Source organism: Astatotilapia calliptera, chromosome 4 (genome assembly GCF_900246225.1).
Source record: "Astatotilapia calliptera chromosome 4, fAstCal1.2, whole genome shotgun sequence".
Lineage (NCBI taxonomy): Eukaryota > Metazoa > Chordata > Actinopteri > Cichliformes > Cichlidae > Astatotilapia > Astatotilapia calliptera.
The window spans coordinates 32,934,123-32,957,385 of NC_039305.1; the positions used below are offsets into that span (position 1 = coordinate 32,934,123).

General features: G+C 43.4%; 1 protein-coding gene and 1 long non-coding RNA gene across 5 annotated transcripts in view; one reads left to right on the top strand and one right to left on the bottom strand.

Moving 5' to 3' along the window:
* Positions 1–777: 777 nt before the first annotated feature.
* Positions 778–9,544, bottom strand: LOC113021510 (uncharacterized). Of its 2 annotated transcripts, none has more exons than XR_003272309.1 (6): positions 9,055–9,544; positions 2,259–2,288; positions 2,051–2,136; positions 1,799–1,944; positions 1,332–1,522; positions 778–947 (listed from the first exon to the last, which is right to left on the bottom strand). It is a non-coding gene; the product is annotated as an uncharacterized LOC113021510 (long non-coding RNA). The 2 variants fall into 2 exon arrangements; XR_003272308.1 differs by lacking the exon at positions 9,055–9,544 and adding an exon at positions 2,779–3,028.
* Positions 8,114–23,263, top strand: part of ap2a1 (adaptor related protein complex 2 subunit alpha 1) — a 37,163-nt gene continuing 22,013 nt past the window's right edge. For 2 of the 3 annotated variants that reach the window (XM_026166222.1, XM_026166223.1), the window contains exons 1-5: positions 8,115–9,045; positions 16,630–16,841; positions 19,863–20,056; positions 20,155–20,284; positions 21,967–22,068. In XM_026166222.1, coding sequence (XP_026022007.1) covers positions 8,979–9,045; positions 16,630–16,841; positions 19,863–20,056; positions 20,155–20,284; positions 21,967–22,068 — 705 coding nt within the window. In that variant the 5' untranslated portion in view covers positions 8,115–8,978. Of the gene's footprint in view, positions 9,046–16,629; positions 16,842–19,862; positions 20,057–20,154; positions 20,285–21,966; positions 22,069–23,263 lie in introns of all 3 variants that reach the window. The other variant, XM_026166221.1, reaches the window with a different exon arrangement.

Below are 23,263 nucleotides of genomic sequence, written 5' to 3' on the forward strand. Positions count from 1 at the left end.
TGTAACATAATGTATTATTTGGAGTTTAGTCTGTTACTGTTATTGTTTTTACCATTTCTTCTTGGAGCAACTGTAACCCACATTATTTCCTTCGGGATTAATAAACTATTCTGATTCTGATTGTTTCAGGATGAGCTGCCATCATCCAATCACACATCTGCTTACCTGCATCTTTGCTCGTTTCTCCTCTTCTTTTCTATTTTTTCTAAACTGAGCACCTGATGGCTTTGAACCTTTCTTGTCCATCTTGGTTTTAATTTTGCACTCCAGTATGAACACCCATTCCCCAACCCAAGGATCACCACAACATAACCTAACAGACCTACACCTTCGTTCACAGATTCACTTTGTCTAGGGTTTATTTCTGGGATTTCACACATTTCAAATCATGAATACATGATGGGCTTGGACTGACAACATTATGAATGAAATGTGCTCTATCCCCAGATAGCAAGGAGACATCGTTTCAATGTTTAGTCAATATCAGGTGATTCTATTGAATCACTGTTGAAATCTGACGTTGACCTAACGTCACTCGTGCACCCTTTAACATTGAAACAATGTCAGATATTGAATCACTGTTGAAGTCTGATGTTGATTTTCCATCACTTCGCACCCTTGGTTACTATTGAAACAACAATACAATTTGTCATGTCCATAATAATATTCCTATAATATGAAGCATCTGGCATTATGAAATAAAAAAATGACAGACATCTGTATCAATAACAAAGTAATTTATTACATTAAGAAAAAAAAGTTTCTTTGTTACAGGTATTGGTTATAGGTCACTTATTATTTTATTTTAAGTTTACTCAGGGATCGAGCTGGATATCGGGCATCTTGCACCACCCATGTGATCTGGAGCGTAGAGGAGACATTTCTGCACAGCTTGGCCAAAGGCAAACTCAGAAACAGCGTTTACCCCACCGGCTGAGTCAGGCCATCTAGGACACAAACACAAAAAGAAGGGGGAAAAGGCCAAATTAGAGCTTAAATATGAATAACCTCTTGTCAGTTGTCTTCAGCAGGGAGAAATTATGGGATTAATATGAAAGTCACAAGGAAAAAGTCAGCAAACTGCTGCATCACTTTGATTCTCAAAGAGCCATTAGCTGAGAAGCTCAAAGCCTAATTTTCTAATAATGAATAAACCAAACTACTGGCAGTGAAATGTATTTCTATTTCTATTTGTTGGATCTCCCAATGATAGCCTGCTGTTGTATATTCAATCAGAACATACAGGAGAAGGCCATTTTAAGCAGTTTAACTGAATTTGACAATTTCTAAAGTTCTGGGTTACAAAAGTACCAGAACCTTTAAGAACTTACCATTGCTTTATTCACCTCCGGTCATTGCACTTCATCTCATCTATGTTGTTAAATGGCTAATCCAGAGGCAATACCCCAGCATCAACAGGGTCAGTGCTGCAGGATTAACCGAAGGCTCTGAACTCCTCACGGAGGTCCCCGACTTCTCTGATCAGCTCGTTTATCATGATTACGTTTTTGGAAGGCTGCATCTGTTGACAAGAACAATAACACAAAGAATACTGGCTTGTGATAAACTGGATAAGCATTGTGATGAAAAAAAAGACTATATCCATAAGTGATGGCTTCACATTTTGCATTCAGGTTTAAGTAGTTCAATCTGTTAAAACTGTTTACAATTTAGCCTTTTACATATAAATGGTATATGATAGCAAAGCAAAATATGATGATATTCAGCAGCATAAATTAGTGTTTTGAAGTTAAGATTACAATGAAATTGTGATGCAGCTCATTGTTTCAAAGCATACCGTCATTAGAGAAGGTACTGAACGCAGACTATTTGCTGGGGAGGTCGCATAGCTGTGTAGGTTGGCGAAAGGAGCCGGTAGCTGGCCCGAGCATCATGATGGTTGCTAGAAGTGAGTTGGGGGGGCAGACTGCAGAGTGGTGGAGCCTGTATAGAAAAATGTTTAAAAAATTAAAAATTACATACAACTCGTCTACAGAGGTTCCTGTTCTCACACACACATATATACACACACTAAACATTACATTATTACCTGGTACTTTCACACGTGGGGCCTGGGGAAACCTTTGATTTTGGAGGTTGCTCATCATCAGTCTGTAACTGTATAAGGGATTTGGTCTGAAAGAAAACAAAATATCAGTATTGTGTTTTTTGTTTATTTTGCTTTAAGTTACAGTAAAATTTACATCACACAAAAATGCTTAAAAACTAGCAATAATTTGAAGACACGAGTATCTTACTTGTTTATGGGTCGATTGTACTTTACTGATCTGAAATGAGAAAATGGAAAAAAAAACAATGTCAATAAAAAGAGGAAAATAATGTTATTCAAGATAAGCTCCAGGTAGGAACGTTCATTATTAAAGTCGCGGAAATGTAAAGTCACGTGATCATTCGGTCTCAGGTGACTCTTTCACGTGTTTATAAATGGAAACCGGTGCGGTCAAAGCTTCAAGTGTAACACACGCATTGTATGCATTTGTAGCGGCAACTTTCTGGATCATATTGCACACATTTGTAAATCGTTTGTGGGAATTAACTCTGTATACAGCAGCCATAGAGCGAGAGCAAGCCGACCGCACGGCTAACAAAAGCAAATCGCCTTATAACGGAAAGACATGAATGTGGGTCATGGAAATGTTTTCTTTGTTCAGCGTTGGTGTTGTCTGTGAAATTTATACTTTTCTCCTTCTGTTTAAGTTAGCTTTAGTAATATCATACATACGTCGACCTTCCAATAACGAATAACTAAATTCTCACATTCTTATCTGATAAAGCCGAGAGTGTCGTGCACAAACTCAGACTGTGTCTCCGGTGTTCTGACAAAACGTCCGGTCAACTCTGCTGAGCTTAAATGGAATTTTCCCGCAGCCTGATGGGACGTACCACTGTGAGAGGGGTGCTATGGAATAGTCCAAGTGGTAGCAGCTTTAATTTCCCGCTCAACCATAAATCGATGGTTTTTCAACGTGATTGTTGTCACCTTGTCAACTATAAATAGATCAACAATCAACGATAACAGAACAACAGTGAATCAATGTTATTTCACTGTCAGTGTCAGGTTCCATCAGTATTTTAATGTTCTTTCAACACTGATTTTGACATTTCAATCCTGACGATTCTGATGGATCAGATGAAAAATCAACATTAGTTCAATGTCTCCTTGCTATCTGGGTCTGGAAGCAGCCGGTCCCCCTCCCCTTTTGACGGGTTGTGTGTGAGACTTTAAATTAGAGATGGCACGATACCACTTTTTTATGTCCCATACCGATACCGATATCATAAATTTGGATATCTGCCGATACCGATATGAATCCGATATAGTGTTTTTTAATCAACAAAACTGTTTTTTAAATATCTTGCTGCATTTTGTATAAGTTCATACTCAAGTTTAAAACAACAACTACACTAAAGCTATTCTGTTATACCTGTATACAAAAAAAATATTTCATAGTTCAGCAATACTGATCAATCTAATAAACTCAACCTGCACCATCCTCCCTATTCTGGTATTTTAAAGAGTACTTAGCGTAAATATTAAGCAACCTAACTAATAGGGTTCCAACTCCCAGCAACAACAAAATAAATAAATAAAAAATAGGGAACCACCCCTCACGCTCCACCTCATGATGCTTAATCGACGTAATCAACCTTAATTTGATGCAGTGTGAAAAAAAAATGCACAGAAATCAATTATTTTTCAAGAAATATTAAATAGATTCAACAGCTTTCTTCGACAAAATTGCAGACTGCACAGATGGTACCTTCCCAAAGGAAAAAGTACTATAGCTTACTAGGGTATATATTAGACTTAATAGTCACTATATACAGTAATTGACTTCTATTCATTTTGCATCAGATTAAAACTTTGGGTGTAAGATTCAGATAAATATTAAATAATTAAAAGCTCGACATTTTAAATGAGAATAAGAAAGAAAAGTATGTCTTTGTGCCCCCTTTTCCCTGTTAATGCCCTATCGGCCCCCCTGGCTAAACTTTGCTAGATCCGCCCCTGCACAGTTACCTAGAAAAAGATCCTCGAGTAGAAAGTAATATTAAATAAATTCTAACAACAGCTGATCAAGCTTAAACGTGCTGCTGTTGTTCAGCCGCTGGTTTCCTCTTTCTGGTGCAAAGTGGGCCAAAAACAAACAAGAGACACGGACTTGCGACAGAAAAGCCGATCAGCTGATCATTGATCAGTTTCATGATTGAAGTAGCAGCCGGAGAGCGAGAGGCAGTCGCTCGTTAAGCTTAACGTGGGAATGCTTTACAAACATTCAGAGATGGACTTACACACTTGCTTTACTTCTCTCGGGATAACTTTGTCGGAGATGAAATGCCAGGTTGCTAGCGAAGCTCCACATGCTATCCAGACCACCGACAGGTCCCGCATGCCACAGCCGCTCTATCACGTGATGCATACTGCTCCGACATGCTAACGTTCTGAGGTGAGTTACGGCGTGTTGCAAGTTTTGTGAGGTGCTTTCGTGATATTTAATGGATCGGATTACATTTTTTATTTTTCTCCGATATCCGATCCAGTAATTTAGGTCAGTATCAGACCGATACCGATACGTAATATCGGATCGGTCCATCTCTACTTTAAATCATCAAACTATAAAATATAACTAGAGGAAAAAAAGAGACCTCTACTTATGCTGGGCTACAGGAGGACAGCATGAGAACAGGAAACAAAAAAACCCCTCCTCTGCACAGAAAGCACATAAATGTCCACAGTATAACATTATAGAGCCTAGAGTATTTAAAAGTAGAATGGGAGGCAGAGCCTTCAGTATTCAGGCCCCTCTTCTGTGGAACCAGCTTCCAGTTTGGATTCGGGAGACAGACACTATCTCTACTTTTAAGATTAGGCTTCCCGGTCTGGATGGGCCTGGGCCCCCTTTCCCTGGTGGGTCGCGGAGTATGGGGGTGCCTACTGGGGTCAGCGGGGGAGCTGGCCCCAGGGAGGGGTCACTTGCCCCTCCCTTCCTTCCCTCCCCATCTCCAGCTGCCTCCCTCTTCCCGCTCCACCACAACCACCCACACATGCAGGACCTTGGAGTAGGGGTATGTCACCAGGGTGCAGAGGAGGCTACCCCCCCCCCCCCCCCCCCCCCTCTGTCCCCTTCTGGCTGCCTCTGCCTCAATTTTATCCCACAACTTAGACATTCACATTACTCACACTCTCATTACACATACATATAGGATCTTGGGGGTGGGCACGATACACGGAGTCCAAAGTACCATCAGGGTGTACACCCCACCCCTGGCGTCGTTGCCCACCTCTCAATTTTAAATACACTTAGTCATTGAGGGCTAGCAGGAGGGACCATGCGCTTACCTGCTGCTCTCTGGCAGGTAGCTCCATGCCCTCCTGGGTTTTAAATGCACCTTAGAACACACATGCATCAACACTACAATGAGCGGGTGGAGGGAGGTTTGGAGTCTTCTCTCACCCCCATTCTCTGCGACCTGCTGGAGCGGGGGGGCTAGGAGGAGGAGTTGGCCGTCCGACTGCGGTCTGGAGTGTGGGGCCTCCCTGCTGCTGCGGAGTCGGGGCGGTCTGCCTCCCCCCACCGCAGGGAAAAGGGTAACACCACCTGGGTCTGGGTGCAGTTCCCCCCTCCAGGGGCAAGGGTACCTAGACCCGGTTTGTAGAGTACGCTTGGGGAGTGTGATCGTGTGTACAGCGTCTCTTTATGTCTGTTTCCACGTTGGTTGAGTGTGGAGTGAGTGCATATGAGAGCATGAGGGTGGGAATGGATGTTTGTGTCTGTGTGTGCCTGTATGTCTGTGTCTATATGTCAGGTTGGGTGTCAGACGCCACCTCTCTGGGGACATCTCAGGCCCTCCAAGGTTTGGAGGCCTATCTCCCCCTACCACCACTTCCCCTGCCAGTGGCGGACTCCCTCAGACATCGGTGCGTTGGTGGTTCTTTGTGTCTGGGGGTGGGCGTCCAGGTACACACCGGCTCACTCCTTGGCGGCCGCTTATCGGGGCCTGGAGCCTGGGGCTCGCTCGGGCCACTTCGGAGGTGGGGTGCCCCCGGCGTCTCGGCCTGGGGCTCGGTCACTCAGGCACAGCTGGCTGCCGGCGGAGCTCACGGGCGCGTCACTGCAACTCCCCCTGGCTTCTGCTCCGCGGCTGCTGAGTGAGCCATCTGGGACTCTCCTCAGCTCTTACTGGGACAGTGGTGCGGCTGCCCCTCTGTTGGTCTTCCTTGGTCTCTTGTGTTCTGGGGGCCTCTGGATGTCTGGAGTTTTGATCTCCTCCATACCTGCTTCATGCCCTGGAGGACGGGGCTGTGGCCCCCCCACATCCTCTAGCAGATTATTACATGAAGGAACCTTTTAAAAAACAAGCGCGTCCATGCTCACAGGTGTACACACGGGTGATCACACCCACAAACTACACCCTTTTTGGCTCCTACCTCAAAGCACACTGTGTTCTGTTGATCTTATGTGCTGCACAATAATGTTTAATATTTAGTATTTACTGTCATATTCCCATATATCATTGTGATGTTGTTTATTCTGTTACTCTTGTTCTCTTCTGCTTGTTTTCTTTTTTCTTTCTCAGCAGGTGATCCAGGTGATCGATAGATGGATTTTTTTCTCTGCTTATTCTGTTGGTTTTTGTCTTTTACCCTTCTCCCCCGTCCCTCTTCTCAGCTGTTTCTCTTTCCCTCTTTCTTTCTCCCCTTCTTTCCCCCAGTCAAGTCTGTCTCGTATTCAGTAAGTGAAAATAAAATGAACAATAAAAGGTGAATCAAATGGACCATTACGGCAAGGCTGGGATGGTCAATTTGGTAAAGTAAATCCGTTGGGCATCTTTCTTTGCCTTTAGACAACAATTCTGATGCAAAAGAGCCAAACGGGACAGGCCAAAAAAAAAAAAAAATGATTAGGCTTCAAACTTTCCTTTTTGCTAAAGCATATAGTTAGGGCTGGATCAGGTGACCCTGAATCCTCCCTTAGTTATGCTGCTGGTGGATTCCCATGATGCACTGGGTATTTCTTCTTCACTCACTATGTGTTAACAGACCTCTCTGCATTGAATCATATCTGTTATTAACCCCTGTCTCTCTTCCACAGCATGTCTTTATCCTGTCTTCCTTCTCTCACCCCAACCAATCACAGCAGATGGCCCCGCCCCTCCCTGAGCCTGGTTCTGCCGGAGGTTTCTTCCTGTTAAAAGGGAGTTTTTCCTTCCCACTGTTCGCCAAAGTGCTGCTCATAGGGGGTCATATGATTGTTGGGTTTTTCTCTGTATGTATTCTTGTAGGGTCGACCTTACTATATAAAGTGCCTTGAGGTGACTGTTGCTGTGATTTGGAGCTGTATAAATAAAATTGAATTGAATTGGTATCAGACATAGTGGTGCAATCTAATGATTAATATTTTAATTGATGCTCAGTGCTGCATGTTGCATCCTAAATGTTATGCAGCCATCTGCTGCCAGCTGCCACAGAACTGCAGCATTGTTGTAGATCAATGTCCTAATGCTGTGAATCTAAGACCTGATCATGTTATTGGTTTCAAATGCCTTTGTTTAGACACTTTTTGACCCTGTCCATTGAACGGTCCTAAGATGGCATATCTGAGTGCCACCGCTCCCAAATAACTGAATGGAAACGTGCAGGTAAACAGACACATTAGCTGGAAACCTGTGCTAGGAATCTCATTGCACGAGGACCAATGAATACCTGTGCAGGTGAAACTGCATGTCATTTGCATGTGATGTTTTCAGTTCTCACATATTATTTAAAACAATAACGTCTTTTATGGTTAAATCCTCACTGCAGTTTTGCACAAACTGTAAACACCAAAAATGATTTTAAATTCTCTTAAAATGTAATACTGGGTATTTTATTATTTTTTATTTTATTATTGTTATGTTCTTTCTTAATATACCTGTACACTTTGTACATGTTCATGTAAAGCTGAGAAACACGAGCATTACAGGTAAATGTTGCTACACTGATTATCTGTATATGACAATAAAACACTTGTCGACTGGACACTACAGCTTAGCACTGTTAATACGAAAGCCTACTTTTAGCATACTTCCGTCGGGCCGGTTTCCCTGTCGCTCAGTCGTAGCCTGTTTTCCATACAAATGGGTTCATGGCAGAGTTGCACTGTGTCGGTACAGCCACATATTGCCGCAAGTTGTCCAATCAGCAATAGGGTCCACTCGAACGACGAAAAGGAGCGTAGGCGTTCACGGGAGTGCTGCGCGGTCACGTTATTCTGCTGTCACGAGCCTGATCCGAGCCGTACAGTGCAGGCTAACGAATTGGAGCGGACATCAGCTATTCAGGACATAATATTTTTAACCAAATTTAGTGCGCGAATAGAGAGCTCAAGGAAGTCCGACCGCTGGTTGGTATTTGAGACGCTCTATTGAGTTATTCCGATCGACCGGTGATGTGCTCCAGTATTTGAATGATATTGCTAGTCAGCTAGCTAGCTGTTAAGCTAGCTTTACGTTACGTGACTCGAAGTAATTGAACAATATACTCTCGGACAGCATTCTTACTAACACGTCTGAGTGCATTTAGCTTTAAGACATTTATCAGTAGCCGTTTTTATCTTTAGCAAATTTTTGTGGTATGAGTTATACGTAATTTCCAATCCAAGGTAGATGAGGATTGAATGAAATAACGTTAGCTTGCCATAGCCAAGGAAACAAGCCAGCTAACAGGGATAACGTTAACTTATCCCGCTACTTGTTGATAGACTGCCATCCAGCGGATCTAGTAAATGCTACCTGAGTTACCCACCTAAAAGCAGCGACCGAACCTGGTAGGCAGCAGTCAGTCACAAAGTTGCAGACAGGCAAACGGCTACTACTAAACATCAAGTTTGCCATCGTCGACTCCAGTCCGCTGTGAGAGGGTGACCGGCATCAGTGTTTTTCGGAGAAGGCCAGAGTGAGGACAGAAACCTGCAGACATGCCGGCTGTGTCGAAAGGAGATGGAATGCGCGGATTGGCTGTTTTCATTTCGGACATTAGAAACTGTGAGTTACCTTTCTGTATGCTTCTTCATCATATGTGTTGTTATTTCATTGTGTCGTCAAAGTTGACATGGCTAATGTCGTTGCTGGTGATCGTCTCACACGTCATGCAGCGTTGTCATGTGGTAACCTCGACGCAGAAAGCTGTATCTAAAAAATCAGTTTGGTAACGTTTAGTGAAACAATCAATGATTTCTTACGTATTGACAGTAACGTGACGGTGGTGAAGTCACCTGCAGGAACAGAATAAGCGATGTTAGGCTTGGAGTGGCGGCGCTGATCAAACGCTTCCTGTTGTGTAGTTGTACATGTTGGAGAGCTCGGGGACGAAAGTTCATTGAAATTTAGTGTCGTGTCAGGACGCTCCACATGCAGGGAAGGAAGACTGAAGCTCACACGGAAACCAGTGGTTGGTATTTAAAACAACAACAAAAGGAGCAAAGTATAAAAAATAATAATAAACAATACTATTACGTGTAACAAAATGCTACATATATCCAGCAATTGACTTCAAAGTTTTATATAAATGTCTTTTTTTGTCAGTTTCCTAGTAATATTTATTCCAGTAATGACGTGAATACCACTTTTCACTGTTACTGAGTAGTAACAAGAATATAGGAAGTAGTTGCCATCTACTGTTTCCTTTTTGCTGTGATTACACATGCCAGTGCTTGATGTGCTTGTCACTGCACACCTGACAGTTCTTCCAGGCTTACACTGACAGGCAGTAATGGCTACTTCATGGTCGAATGTTTGATACCTCCAGCTTTCACTGTGTTATTCTGCCTTTTGGGCACATTTAAAGAGAAATTCAGCAGAAAATAAAAATGTGGACCAACAACTAGTGTAAATGTTCAAAGTGACGAATATTGCAAACATTTGCAGAGGCGTCTAGATGACTTGTTTTCAAACGTGCTGTATCAGGCAGGCAGACGTCTCCAAACACATGTGATTTGTAGCCTTGGGAAATACACTGGATTACATGTTATCAAATACTCATTTGAAATAAATAGTAATAACATGACAGGCTGTATTGGAATGTTATTGACAAAAACCTGTGAGAATGAATTTCAGTCTTGTTATGTCAGCAACACACTTATGTAAATCAGACTGTGCAACTGGTTGTTTTTTGTCTTTATATTTCATTTGGAGGTACTGGATGAGGCGTATCTGTGCTAATGGAAGCCTGTTAGAAACAGTTGTCTGCTGCCTGGCCAGTTGGGGAGTGTACCACTTCTTGGGCAGATGGTAGTTAGAAAGCTTTAACTCATCAGCCATGCTGGTTGGTAGCCGTCTATCGCTGTTTGAGCAGGAAGGCGGGCTGCAGGATGACCCATGATTAAATCCCATTCATTTATCATCATCATTGCTTTTCATGGTAAAAATGTCTTTTACTGACAAGCTCTTTGGCTTCTGCTGTTCCAGTGTTGCTTAACATTATAGCTGTTTAAGCAGAAAGTAGATCTGTCTTTAACTGTAGTGTTACTTCTTCAGACTAAACACGAATTAGGTCAGTGATTGGCAAATGCAGGCACATGGTCAGTAGGGCTGAACGATTATGGAAAATAACCTAATTGCGATTTTTTTGCCCCAATATTGCGATTGCGATGCGATATGCGATTATTTTTTAAGGTCTTTGTCTTCTGTATTATTAAACAAAGACAAGCAATACATCATATAGTATGGCCAATACTATATTACATTAATTTTAAACTGTTCTTTCCTGGAAGACAGACCTCTGTTATGATGACATGAGGTGATGCATGAATTGATGACTGACATTTTTATTTAACTTCTTCAATCACAACAGTATATTTGAACATACACAATAGTTTATTTTTAGCTTACAAACATCTGAGCATAAAGTGCTGACAAGGAACCCTGGTGTAAACATTAAAATGAAAGTCAGTACAATGTGCAGATTGCAGAAATATACATAAACAAAATCAGTGGCTTTACCACACTCAGTTTTTCGACATCTGTGAACTACTAGACAGTCATTCAATTAAAAAATAATATTAAATAAATAAAACTAATAAATAAAAAATACACACATCTTACTGATCTCTGCAGTCAGTAACATTACACATAAAGTGCAAAGATAATAGCAATTGTATAAACACACACACAAACACGCCTTTAAAGTTTAAAGGCGTGAAATTGGACGGTCTAGTTCTGATTAGCGTCGCCGCTGTCTCGGTGGAGTTTAATAAACTCGGCCGTCTGCTTCTTGCTATCTAAAATATAACCAGACACTGGTGTAAATTCTCGACTGTCTCATACTTCTGTTTAATAAGTTTTCTGTTTGACGTTTAGTCAGCTGTGTGAAAACCAAGGAGGAACCCACCCGGGGGATTAATAAAGTTTTATTTTATCTAATCTAATAACTTTAATCTCAGCCAAACCGATTTACTCACGAACAAACAAAACACTGAAAAAAGCCCAACAATAACATTTTTAGGTTGTCTAAGTGACTTATATATTACGTTTAACCCGAGCAGCGAAACTCCGCGGTGATCTGAAAATGATGTGCAGGGAGTTGTGCCGTTCTCGGCCGCATCAGTAACCCTCGAGCTCCCGGCTAGCTGTCGAGCTGGTGGGTAGCAGACGCCTCTGAAAACGTCGAAGCACTTTTGCAAATATGGGATATCTTGATAAACCGAGCAGATATTTGATGTTTACACAACTACTTTCTCGCCTGAAAATATGTTAAAAGTTTATTTTGTGACCCAGAAAGATTAGTATGAGTAATTTTAAAACTTAGTAGCGGCCGCCATTGCTGGAAACTGGAGTTTGGCTGGGCCGCGCTATGAATTCTGGGATATGGTAGTAATTTGGACAGCCTTCGGCGCGTCGCTGTGACGTAATCGGTCTACAAATGCGGCCTCAGGAGGATGCAGCCCATGAATTTGGACATGTCCAGAGTATAATCGCAGCCTTTGCGGTTAGAAAATTGCACTTGATCATGTCGCGATATTATCGCAAATGCGATATATCGTTCAGCCCTAATGGTCAGGCAGTGGTTTAGGGAGAGCTTGTTGTGGCAGAACATGTGTTTTCAGTATCGTTTGATCATGTTTGGTTAATTATGGCCAAAATCATGATCAGGACGCTGTTGTGTCTGTTCTGTTTGATAGGGCCGAAGCACTTATAGTTCATTTCGATTTTATGAACATGGCACCAATTGAAAACAATAGTTGCTTCATATTGTAAAGTAAAAGTGGCATGGAGATTTTGCCATGAAACAGGAAGTTGTTGTTGTGAAATCTGGTCGTGTAATGTCCCAAGATGGGCCGTAGCCTAAACCCAGCTGAAGCCAGGTATTTGGCAACATTGTGAGGCTTTGTATTTGAGGAAACTCCTCGTGGGGATCTTACTGGATCAATTTTAAAATGGGATATTTTTTTCTGCAGGAACATCCCAAAGCCTTCCAGTTCATCTATGTGAGCTCACAGCAGAGCGAGACTAAAGATTGATACAGAAATGTGTCATCTTCCTTTTGCGATACTTTATCAACACACCATTGTCAAATATCAGTGGTGAGCGAGCCTGAATGTTCATCCAGTATGCAGGCTCTCTAACTGACCTCACTCATCCCAGCCTGTTTGACTTCATGGGGACACTCGTCCAAACAAGAGTTTATTCATTTGCTGGGGTGCAGAACATTGAATAAAGGATGGATAGTGAGAGCAAGTCAGAGTATTATTCTGTTAAACCGACACTAACAAACAGCCTCCAGTATTTATTTCAGTTTTTTAATGCATTTCTTTAATAACATGCTAGCAGGTGCACAGCGGTGCTGTTGGTAACACTGAGAGTCGTTGGCTCCAGTCCAGTCGGCGCTCTTTCAGTTGGACTTTATTTGTTCACTTCAGTTTTAGTTTTACAGATCGGCAGCCTGGCCCAGGGTCTACCCTGCTTCTCACTCCATGACAGCTGGGACAGGTTCCTGATGGAAACATAGTAGAACAGCAACAACGGGAGTCATCACACAGTTATTTTAACAGTGTGTTGAATGGAGTAAAGTCATTCCTGCTTTCTGTCTTGCAGTTAGAGCTGAGCGATAAAACAATAGAAATCCTGCAGAAACATAGTGGCTTCATAGCTGTAAAAACATGGTCATTATAAAGTCGGTCGAGCTCGTTCCATCCGTGTTTTGACAGAAAACATGAAAGGTCAACAGCAGTTGCACAGGTTGCAGGTCTGATTCATACAGACGACTAACTGCCAACTCCGTTTAGGCCGTAGTGCCCGTCGTGGACCCTCTGTTCCCCTTGGACAATAAGCGGTTCTCAGTTTTACTTTTGTTTTGCTTTGTTTACACTGTAAACTTTGTTGAATTTATGGTGAAGACTCACACAAAGGCTTTCACACTTTCCATTTTTGGGTTTGTTTCCCAACAATTGAAAATTGTTTGTTTTTATACCAAAAACCAGCGATAGAGGCGCTCAGCTGTGAAAGGCTGGATATTGTGGACACCCACCTTTGAGGGGACATTTTAGTGTCACGGTCAGGAGTCAAGTGTTGTTTCAAATCTTGTGAGCATAATTAGATGAGAAAAGTGTTTCCTAGGGGTTTCTTTTTCATACCGTACGTACATCTGCTAGCAGGTGGAGGGCTTTTTGTTTGTTTTTCCCGCTTTAGGCTGCAGTGGCTTCAACACAGACCACATAAGATGTGTGGAAGTTGGGCAATTTAAAAGTAGGAGCCATCAGACAACCAGACAGCCTTTATAGAGGATTACATTGGTTCCCATGTTGTGGGGATAACCTAGACTTGGTCACAAACTAGAGATGGCACGATACCACTTTTTTATGTCCGATACCGATATCATAAATTTGGATATCTGCCGATACCGATATGAATCCGATATAGTGTTTTTTAATCAACAAAACTGTTTTTTAAATATCTTGCTGCATTTTGTATAAGTTCATACTCAAGTTTAAAACAACAACTACACTAAAGCTATTCTGTTATACCTGTATACAAAAAAAATATTTCATAGTTCAGCAATACTGATCAATCTAATAAACTTAAACCTACACCATCCTCCCTATTCTGGTATTTTAAAGAGTACTTAGCATAAATATTAAGCAACCTAACTAATAGGGTTCCAACTCCCAGCAACAACAAAAATAGATAAATAAAAAATAGGGAACCACCCCTCACGCTCCACCTCATGATGCTTAATCGACGTAATCAACCTTAATTTGATGCAGTGTGAAAAAAAATGCACAGAAATCAATTATTTTTCAAGAAATATTAAATAGATTCAACATCTTTCTTCAACAAAATTGCAGACTGCACAGATGGTACCTTCCCAAAGGAAAAAGTACTATAGCTTACTAGGGTATATATATTAGACTTAATAGTCACTATATACAGTAATTGGACTTCTATTCATTTTACATCAAATTAAAACTTTGGGTGTCAGATAATTATTTATTAAAAGCTCGACATTTTAAATGAGAATAAGAAAGAAAAGTATGCCTTTGTGCCCCCTTTTCCCAGTTAATGCCCTATCGGCCCCCCTGGCTAAACTTTGCTAGATCCGCCCCTGCACAGTTACCAGCGTCAGCTACGTAGAAAAAGATCCTGGTGTAGAAAGTAATATTAAATAAATTCTAACAACAGCTGATCAAGCTTAAACGTGCTGCTGTTGTTCAGCCGCTGGTTTCCTCTTTCTGGTGCAAAGTGGGCCAAAAACAAACCAGAGAGACGGACTCGAGACAGAAAAGCCGATCAGCTGATCATTTAAGCAGTTTCACGATTGAAGTAGCAGCCGGAGAGCGAGAGGCAGTCGCTCGTTAAGCTTAACGTGGGAATGCTTTACAAACATTCAGAGATGGACTTACACACTTGCTTTACTTCTCTCGGGGATAACTTTGTCGGAGATGAAATGCCGGGTTGCTAGCGAAGCTCCAAATGCTATCCAGACCACAGGTCGCGCATGCCACAGCCGCTCTATCACGTGATGCATACTGCTCCGACATGCTAACGTTCTGAGGTGAGTTACGGCGTGTTGCAAGTTTTGTGAGGTGCTTTCGTGATATTTAATGGATCGGATTACATTTTTTATTTTTCTCCGATATCCGATCCAGTAATTTAGGTCAGTATCGGACCGATACCGATACGTAATATCGGATCGGTCCATCTCTATCACAAACATTGACAGAGTTCTTGCAAGGCTTCAAAAATCCACATCCACCCTCACCAAATCAGGTGGACCCTACACTAATGCATGGCCAACCACCTGTTGGAATTCCTTATATGAGGAATTTCTTAATCAGACTGTGTGTATAGTCCCAGCAGGGGACACGTGGCAGCTACAGAGATACAATCTAAGAAACAGAAGCACACAACTCACCTCCGTCTTACCATTAATGTCAGAAATACAAGTCTAGGGCAGGGCTCTAGACCAGCGGCCCCCAACCCCCGGGCCTCGGACCGGTACCGGTCCGTGAGTCGTTTGGCACCGGGCCGCGAGAGTTGAGGCTCAGGTGTGAAATGTGTAGTTTTCAGGGTTTTTATTGGTTTTCAGCGTTATTTTGTTATCGTTTTTATCGTTAACTCTGTTTTCCTGGGTCTTTTCACGTGTGTTATGAATAAACCTTCTTTTTTTAGTTTTATTTTGTTGTATTTATCCGCGACACCTTAAAGGCCGGTCCATGAAAATATTGTCGGGCATAAACCGGTCCGTGGCGCAAAAAAGGTTGGAGACCGCTGCTCTAGACTAACTCTTTGCCACGGTTGCACCGGTGCGCCTAACTTTTTCTCTTAGGCACATCAGCACAAAAGTTAGGTGCACCCAAATTTTTCAACTGCATTGCTTAACACCGCAGTAAGAGTAATATTAAACCATTGTTGGAAACTGGAATTGGCTGCAGTCCTGGGATAGGTGACGAGCCAGGTGACGAAGGCTGTCCCAATTCGAAGGCTTAGTTTTAATATTACTCTTTCTGGGTCACAAAATAAACTTTAAAGATATTTTCAGGCGAGAATGTAGCTGTGTGAACTTCAAATATCTGCTCGGTCCCAGATCTGATGCACACACTGGAACTCTTTCCCATGTTGCTGTCTGTGTTTATTGTGCTGTGGTGTGTTGATATCTGTGCATTCCTGTATTATCCTTCTGTGTTACACATTTCGATGTTTTTTTCCTCGCTACCTGGCCTGACCTGTCTCCCCAATGTGATGTTTGTGTTGTATGTACGGTTGGCAAGGTCTGTCATCTCGGTTGTGGGCAAAAGACCTGCAAGTGACAAATAAAGGCTCTCTCATCTCATCTCAAGACGTCGCATATTTGCAAAAGTGCTCGAAGTTTTTGGAGACGTCTGTTACCCACCAGCTCGACGTTTTGTGAGATCTCTCAAAAGTTCATCTTCATTTTTTTCTCCTATGTCCCTTGCAGGGCTCCGTAGTTATCCAAACATTTTGTCAAATAGTTTCAGTCAAAGAAAAATGAAAACGGTCTCACGATTAGCTGTTGCTGGTTTGCGCGATCTTAAAGTTGCCTTCAGTGGCCAGATCTGTCCACCTCTGAATGCTGATGCTACACGAGTGTCTTTGTGTTTTTAACCTTATCAGGTAAGAGCAAGGAGGCTGAGATCAAACGGATTAATAAAGAGCTGGCCAACATCCGCTCCAAGTTCAAAGGGGACAAGGCTTTGGATGGCTACAGCAAGAAGAAGTATGTCTGCAAGCTGCTCTTTATCTTTCTGCTTGGCCATGACATTGACTTTGGACACATGGAGGCCGTCAACCTGCTGAGCTCCAACAAGTACACAGAGAAACAGATTGTAAGTCTTTCACAGCGTTGTAGTCTTGTTCTTTAAATGCATGTCAGTGTGTGAGATGCATGCAAGTGTTGCACTACTGTGTGTGTGTGTGTGTGTGTGTGTGTGTGTGTGTGTGTGTGTGTAGTATAAAAGCCCTTTGAGTGCTACGTAGCAGTATAAAAGTGCTGTATGAACATGGGCTGCATTTCCACTTTTCACGTGTCCACTAAACACTGTGACCAAGCGTTCACAGCTGGCCCACTTCTGCTCCAGTGTACAGGAGGGACTCAAACACCCGATCCCTGACCCGTTGAGGCTCACCAGATATAAGACATGAGAGTGTTGACAGCATCATTTCCCTGTTTTATTGAATAAAAACAGAATTAGATTATTTGTGACATAGCTAACGTGGTAGTCCTTTACTTCACGTCACTACCAGCTGTGATTCGTCACCGCCGCACGCTTTTCCAGGGTGTTTTTATTTATACTTACATTTTAGGAAAAAACATGAAGCCCTGTGTGGATTCATGTATTCTTTGAAATGCTGTTTGAAAAAACTGAAGTAAATGTTTGCAGAACAAATCCTTCTGCTGCTGAGACCTTTTCATTTCCTGACTGTGGGGTGTGGAGAGTTTCCTCAGGAACAGGAAATGTTTAGTTAGCAGAATAAGGATGATTCAGGATCCATGTGGTTTGAGAAGTGACGGCTGCGACTGACTCAACACGACCGCTAATAAGCTCCAGACCTTCACCCTGATCCGAGCTGGGAACTTTGATTTCTACCAAGTTTACAAACAAGTGTGTAAACCTGTAGCACTTCCTGTGGTTTGTTTCACACAGTGTTGCAGCGTACACCTGGGCTCGGATCACGTTCACACAATAAACAAACGGCTCTGGAGTTCCTTTGGAGCCGTACTGAGACCAGCTTCAAAGGGTCTCGGTGCAGGTGTTCAACTGCAGGTGTGAGAGCACACGTAGCTAGGGATGGGTATCGTTTAGGTTTTATCCGATACCGGTGCCAAACCGGTACTTTTGAAATGGTGCCGGTGCTTAAACGGTGCTCAAACCGGTGCTTAAAGAATGAAGAACACAAACTTTGTCCAAAAACCTCTCATGTTCAGCTGTTTTTTTTGTAAAAAGATAACAATGTTAGCCTTTTCTGCAGCTATGGGGCATATATGGCATCACTCTTGGCTGGAAGCAGTGCTTAAACAATGGAAAAAACACAAACTTTGTCCTAAACCTCTCATGTTTAGCTGTTTCCCACTTTTTCTTTGGTCATTTTAGCCTTTTTGGCCAGGGTGAAGGGAGCATCTGCCATCAAACAAGAAGACAGCCGCATGTAGCTATGATGATGTTTGCTAGTTCACCTTACATGCATTAATGTAATAACGTGGTTAGCCTACTCAACGTAAATTACACACGTGCAACATTAAGCTACTCACGCAGAGAAGAACGGCTGCTGCTGCATCATCATCATCCTCATCATTTCTGCTACACTGGCAGGGCTAGGGGCCAGGACTCTCCTCTTCGGGTTTTTGGGGGATGTTGCTAACTCCGGGTCCAATAACAGGCACCACACCCGCAGTAGATGCGCTCGGTGTGAGGTCTCGCAGCAAGCTATCAAATACGGCGCATTTCTCGGCTTTTAAAAAAACGCTATGCGTCGCCAGGTGTTTCATCGGATTCGAGGTGTTACCTCCTTTGACAGTATCACAGTATCAGCTTAAAGCACTTGTTGCTGCTGAGTTTGCATCTTTTGCTGTGAAGTACAGCCAGACTTTTGACCGCTTCGCCTTGGGCATTTTTAATCTGTAGCTCTGCTCTAACAGAACGTACGTACCTGGCCCCGCCTACTATCCTCGGAAACGTAAAATGATTGGCTAGAATCCAAAGTGTATCACAGCCCAGGAAAAAAAAGCAGCGAAATGTGCGCTGCTTTTCGGTCTGGTTACTACCGTTTATGTCAGAACAAAAATGTCCCAAAATGTCGGCCGCGTCCTCCTGAGGCCGCATTTGTAGGCCGATTACGTCACAGCCAGGTGATGAAGGCTGTCCCAGTTCGTCGACTCCTTCAAATGCGGCCGACAAATCCGTCCTTCATTTCCCCGAATTTGAAGGATGGGTCGGGTGTGTCCTTCGTGGCCCACCATTCCAGTTTCCATCAATGGCGGCAGCTAGTTAGTTTTAATATTACTGTTATTAATCTTTCTGGGTCACAAAATAAACGTTTAACATATTTTCAGGCGAGAATGAATCTGTGTAAACCTCAAATATCTGCTCGGTTTATCAAAACATCGCATATTTGCAAAAGTGCGCCGACGTTTTCGGAGACGTCTGTTACCCACCAGCTCGACAGCTGACCGGGAGGTCGAGGGTCACTGAAGCCGCTAAGAACAACGAACTCCCAGCTTCATCGTTTTCAGACCCACCGCCGTCTTTCGCTGCTCAGGTTAAACATGATATATGAGTCACTCAGATAACTTAAAAATGTTATTGTTTGGCTTTTTTCGGTGTTTGATTGGTTCCTGAGTAAATCAGTTTGGCTGAGATTTAAAGTTATTAGGTAAAATAAAACTTTATTAACCCATCGGGTGGTTTTCACACCGCTGAATAAACGTCAAACAGAAAACTGATTAAACAGAAGTGTGAGACAGTCGAGAGTTTACTCCAGTGTCCTGTTATATTTTAGACAGCAAGGAGCAGATGGCCGAGTTTATTAAACTCCACCGAGACCGCGGTGACGCTGATCTGAAGGCTAGACCGTCTAATTTCACAGCCTCGCACTTCCGGCCTTCTCGGTCTTCGGAGGACCCGGCCCACGTAGACCGCAAAGGCCGGGTCCTCCGAAGGATGCGGCTTAGGTTTTGGGACACAGCTCCTGTTAACCTGTGAGTGTGCTAACATCATAACACAACGTGGGTGACACAGCAGCTGGTGTAAACTGCTTAGTCCACAAAATCGTGACACATGCAGAGCACACGCTGTGGGACGCTGTGTTTGAAAGCCACTCACTGTTACTGTCGATGTGGATTTGTCCAGGGCTACCTGTTCATCTCAGTGCTGGTGAATAGCAATAGTGAGCTAATCCGTCTGATCAACAACGCCATCAAGAACGACCTGTCCAGCCGCAACCCCACCTTCATGTGCCTGGCGCTTCACTGTATTGCGAACGTGGGAAGCCGTGAGATGGCCGAAGCCTTTGCCAGTGAGATCCCTCGGATACTGGTTGCAGGGTAAGTGTTTTTGATGCTTCACTGTTGTTGGGTTGTTTTTGTACTTATTTTAGATTAACTCCTGTTAACTGTGATACTGTGAATGTGATGCAACGCAGTGATACGATGGACAGTGTGAAACAGTCAGCGGCCCTTTGTCTGCTGCGGCTCTATAAGACTTCTCCCGACTTGGTGCTGATGGGTGAATGGACGTCCCGTGTAGTGCACTTACTCAACGACCAACACATGGTAAGAGCACAGAGGTCATTCAGCAGCAGGACCCTTCATGCTGTGGAGGACTTAGCATCGCGTGGGCCGCTTGTTCTGCTCAGTGTTCCTTCCGAGACTGTCCGAGCCGGGGCTCGAACCGGCAACCTTCCGATTACAAGGCAAACTCCCAACTCTTGAGCCACGATCGCCCCTTATCATTAGAGCATTAGAACTCAGTAAATACTCTAAGAAGGATAATATCCTAGGTCATGTAAATCCTAACCTTTCAGCCCAGCTGAGCACCTGTGGACGTGTCATTGGTTCATTTCAGTTTTATTTACATTATGCTAAATCACAAAAACAGCACTTTATATTGTGAGTCCCTACAGTGATGTAGAGAAACCCCTCCAACGATCAGACATCCCCCTGTGGGAGAGCACTTGGTGACGGAGGGAAGGAAAAACTCTTTGAATAGGAGGAAAGGTCCGGTATAACCAAGCTTAGTGAGGGGCGGGGCCATCTGCTGTGACTGGTGGTTACATGAGGAGGCCAAAGACGCGCTGTGGAAGAGAGCCAGAGATGAATACGAACTAACCAATCCGAGCATGGAGTGGTTCCCAGAGCTTAAAGGCTTTCAAACATGTTGAGCGCCATCTTGTGCCAGTGCTGAGCGTGACTTCATCGGGTTGGCTGGTTGATGGTAACATACACTTAGATTTGTTTATGTTAGCTAACTAGTGACAGAACCATAACTCGGTGGGATATAAGGAAACCAAAATCAGTCTAAGCGATCACTTTTATAGTAACCCAAGCACAGCCAAACAGCTGCTGGTGTTTGGGGAGGTCTTACTCCATCACCCCATCACACACACAAACCTACTTTCCCTGCAGACGTGCTGATGGCATTCGCTAAGAATCATAGTTCTGTTTGTGGTGTGATGTTCTTGGAAAAAGAAAGATTGTTCTGTTCATGAGATAGAGCTGATCGCAGCAGCCGATTGTGCCGCTCGTACATCTGGCCACACCAGGAAAAATCTGTTCCTGACTCCATCCTGTCACCTGACCAGGCTCTCCTCCACACTCTTCTCATTCATAAAGAGCTTCACTAAAATGAACATCACAGCTGTTTCAGTGCCGCTAGCCAAACAACACAAAAAGGCTCCTTAAGGAACCGAGTGGACGGTACATCCTTGTACATCCCCTGTAGTTTTCCTTCTGGCCAGTTTATTCCCCTCACCCGACCGACAGGGTGGATGTCTGTCCCTGCCTGAGCCTGGCTCTGCCGGAGGGTTCTGTCTGTCAAAAGGGAGTTTGTCCTTCCCACTATCGCCGAGTGCCTTTTCACAGGGCGATCGTTGGGTTTCCTTCTGATATTGTAGCTTTTTTATCTTCTGATATGAACTCTGTTGAGGCAGCTGTTGTTCAGACTTGGTACAATATAAATTGAACTGGGTTAGTGACTCAGCATAAGTCTGTATAGGCGCCAAAGCAGCGGTGGTATTTGTTTTTACCGGAACGTTTTAACTGTAGAATAATGAGAACAATGACTGAATGAACCCTGTAACACTTCAGAGTCCTGCACTTTGTTTTCACATGATTCAATTTTCTGCCTGCATTTGTCTGTTTTTCAATGAGCCACTGAAACATGTTGTGATGTACCAGTTGTCTCCGCTGTGATGAATCGGTGCGGTTACTCATTTTCTCTTTGTGGGTGGGGTTAGGGTGTAGTGACAGCAGCCATCTCCCTCATCACCTGCCTGAGCCAGAAGAATCCAGACGAGTTTAAGACGTGCGTTTCCCTCGCCGTCTCCCGCCTCAGCAGGGTGAGTGTCAGAAACAATTGTATGTAAAATGTTCATGTTTGTAACTCTGACTGTTGATGCTGCTCATTAGTCTCGGTGTTAGCTCAGGATTCCCAGATGTACCGAGTCAGTCACGTGTTGAAGCTGAACCTGCAGGGTTGGACCCGCTGACTGGCCGTTACATTTAAGCCGCTTCTTCTTTCTACTCGCAAAGAAACAAGGCAGCCTCCCAGATAAATACACAGACAGACTATGGCCTCCTGCACAGTAAATCCACATGGATATCTGGGATATTTAATACACAGCGTTTGGTGAATAAGAGGGGTGAAAAACACACACTGGTTTTTTATCCTTCATTTATTCCTGTTTGTTGTTCAAATATGCCGTGTACACTTCTCCATCAGTAGTAGCAGAAAGGCACCCTCCACCTGCAGAGCTGAATGAACCAGCAGCTTCTCGATGGTGTTGCACAGCAGATCCAAATCAACAGTGCTGCATTCATAAATCAGTTAGGAGAAGATCCCAACTCGTGGTTAGTTTGTCACGAGTTAACACAGAGAGGCAGACAACCACTCACACCGCACATTCGCACCAATTTACAATCACCACTTAACCCAGAGCTTCCCAAAGTGTGGGGTGCGCCCCCTAGGGGGGGCCCAGAGCCATTGCAGGGGTGGGTGCGGTATGAAAAGGGAAAAAACCCAAAAACGCTTGGACACTGCTAGCACGGGGCGCCCACACAAACACAAAGCAGGAGATGAAGCATTGCTGAATATGTTTCCAAACCAACTTCATTCCAAGCCAAAGACTAGAAAATATGGTGAAGCAAATCTGCCCTTTGGCTTCACCTGCACAGGTGCCGAGGTAGGTCTCCCTGCAGGATTGGTCTTTCCTTCGTCGGGAGCAGCGCTGGGCTGTTTAAATCAAGTTACAGCGGGATACAAATAACATCAGGCTGATCCTGCCGCAGTTTGTTCCCCGGTTCAAATCCCGGACAAACAGGATCCCACAGCTGTTTGTTTTTAAACCTATTTTGCACAGAGAAGCATTTTTTTGAAAAATGTATTGATGCAATGTTGAATATTATTACACAGGAAAAAAAACAACTACATGTAAAATAATGACACCGTGACGCCTCTGCCTTTGTAATGGAGGGACAGTAACTGCGTGTAAATCTGCAGACAGTCAGATTAACAGTATTTCGTCTCTATCTGTC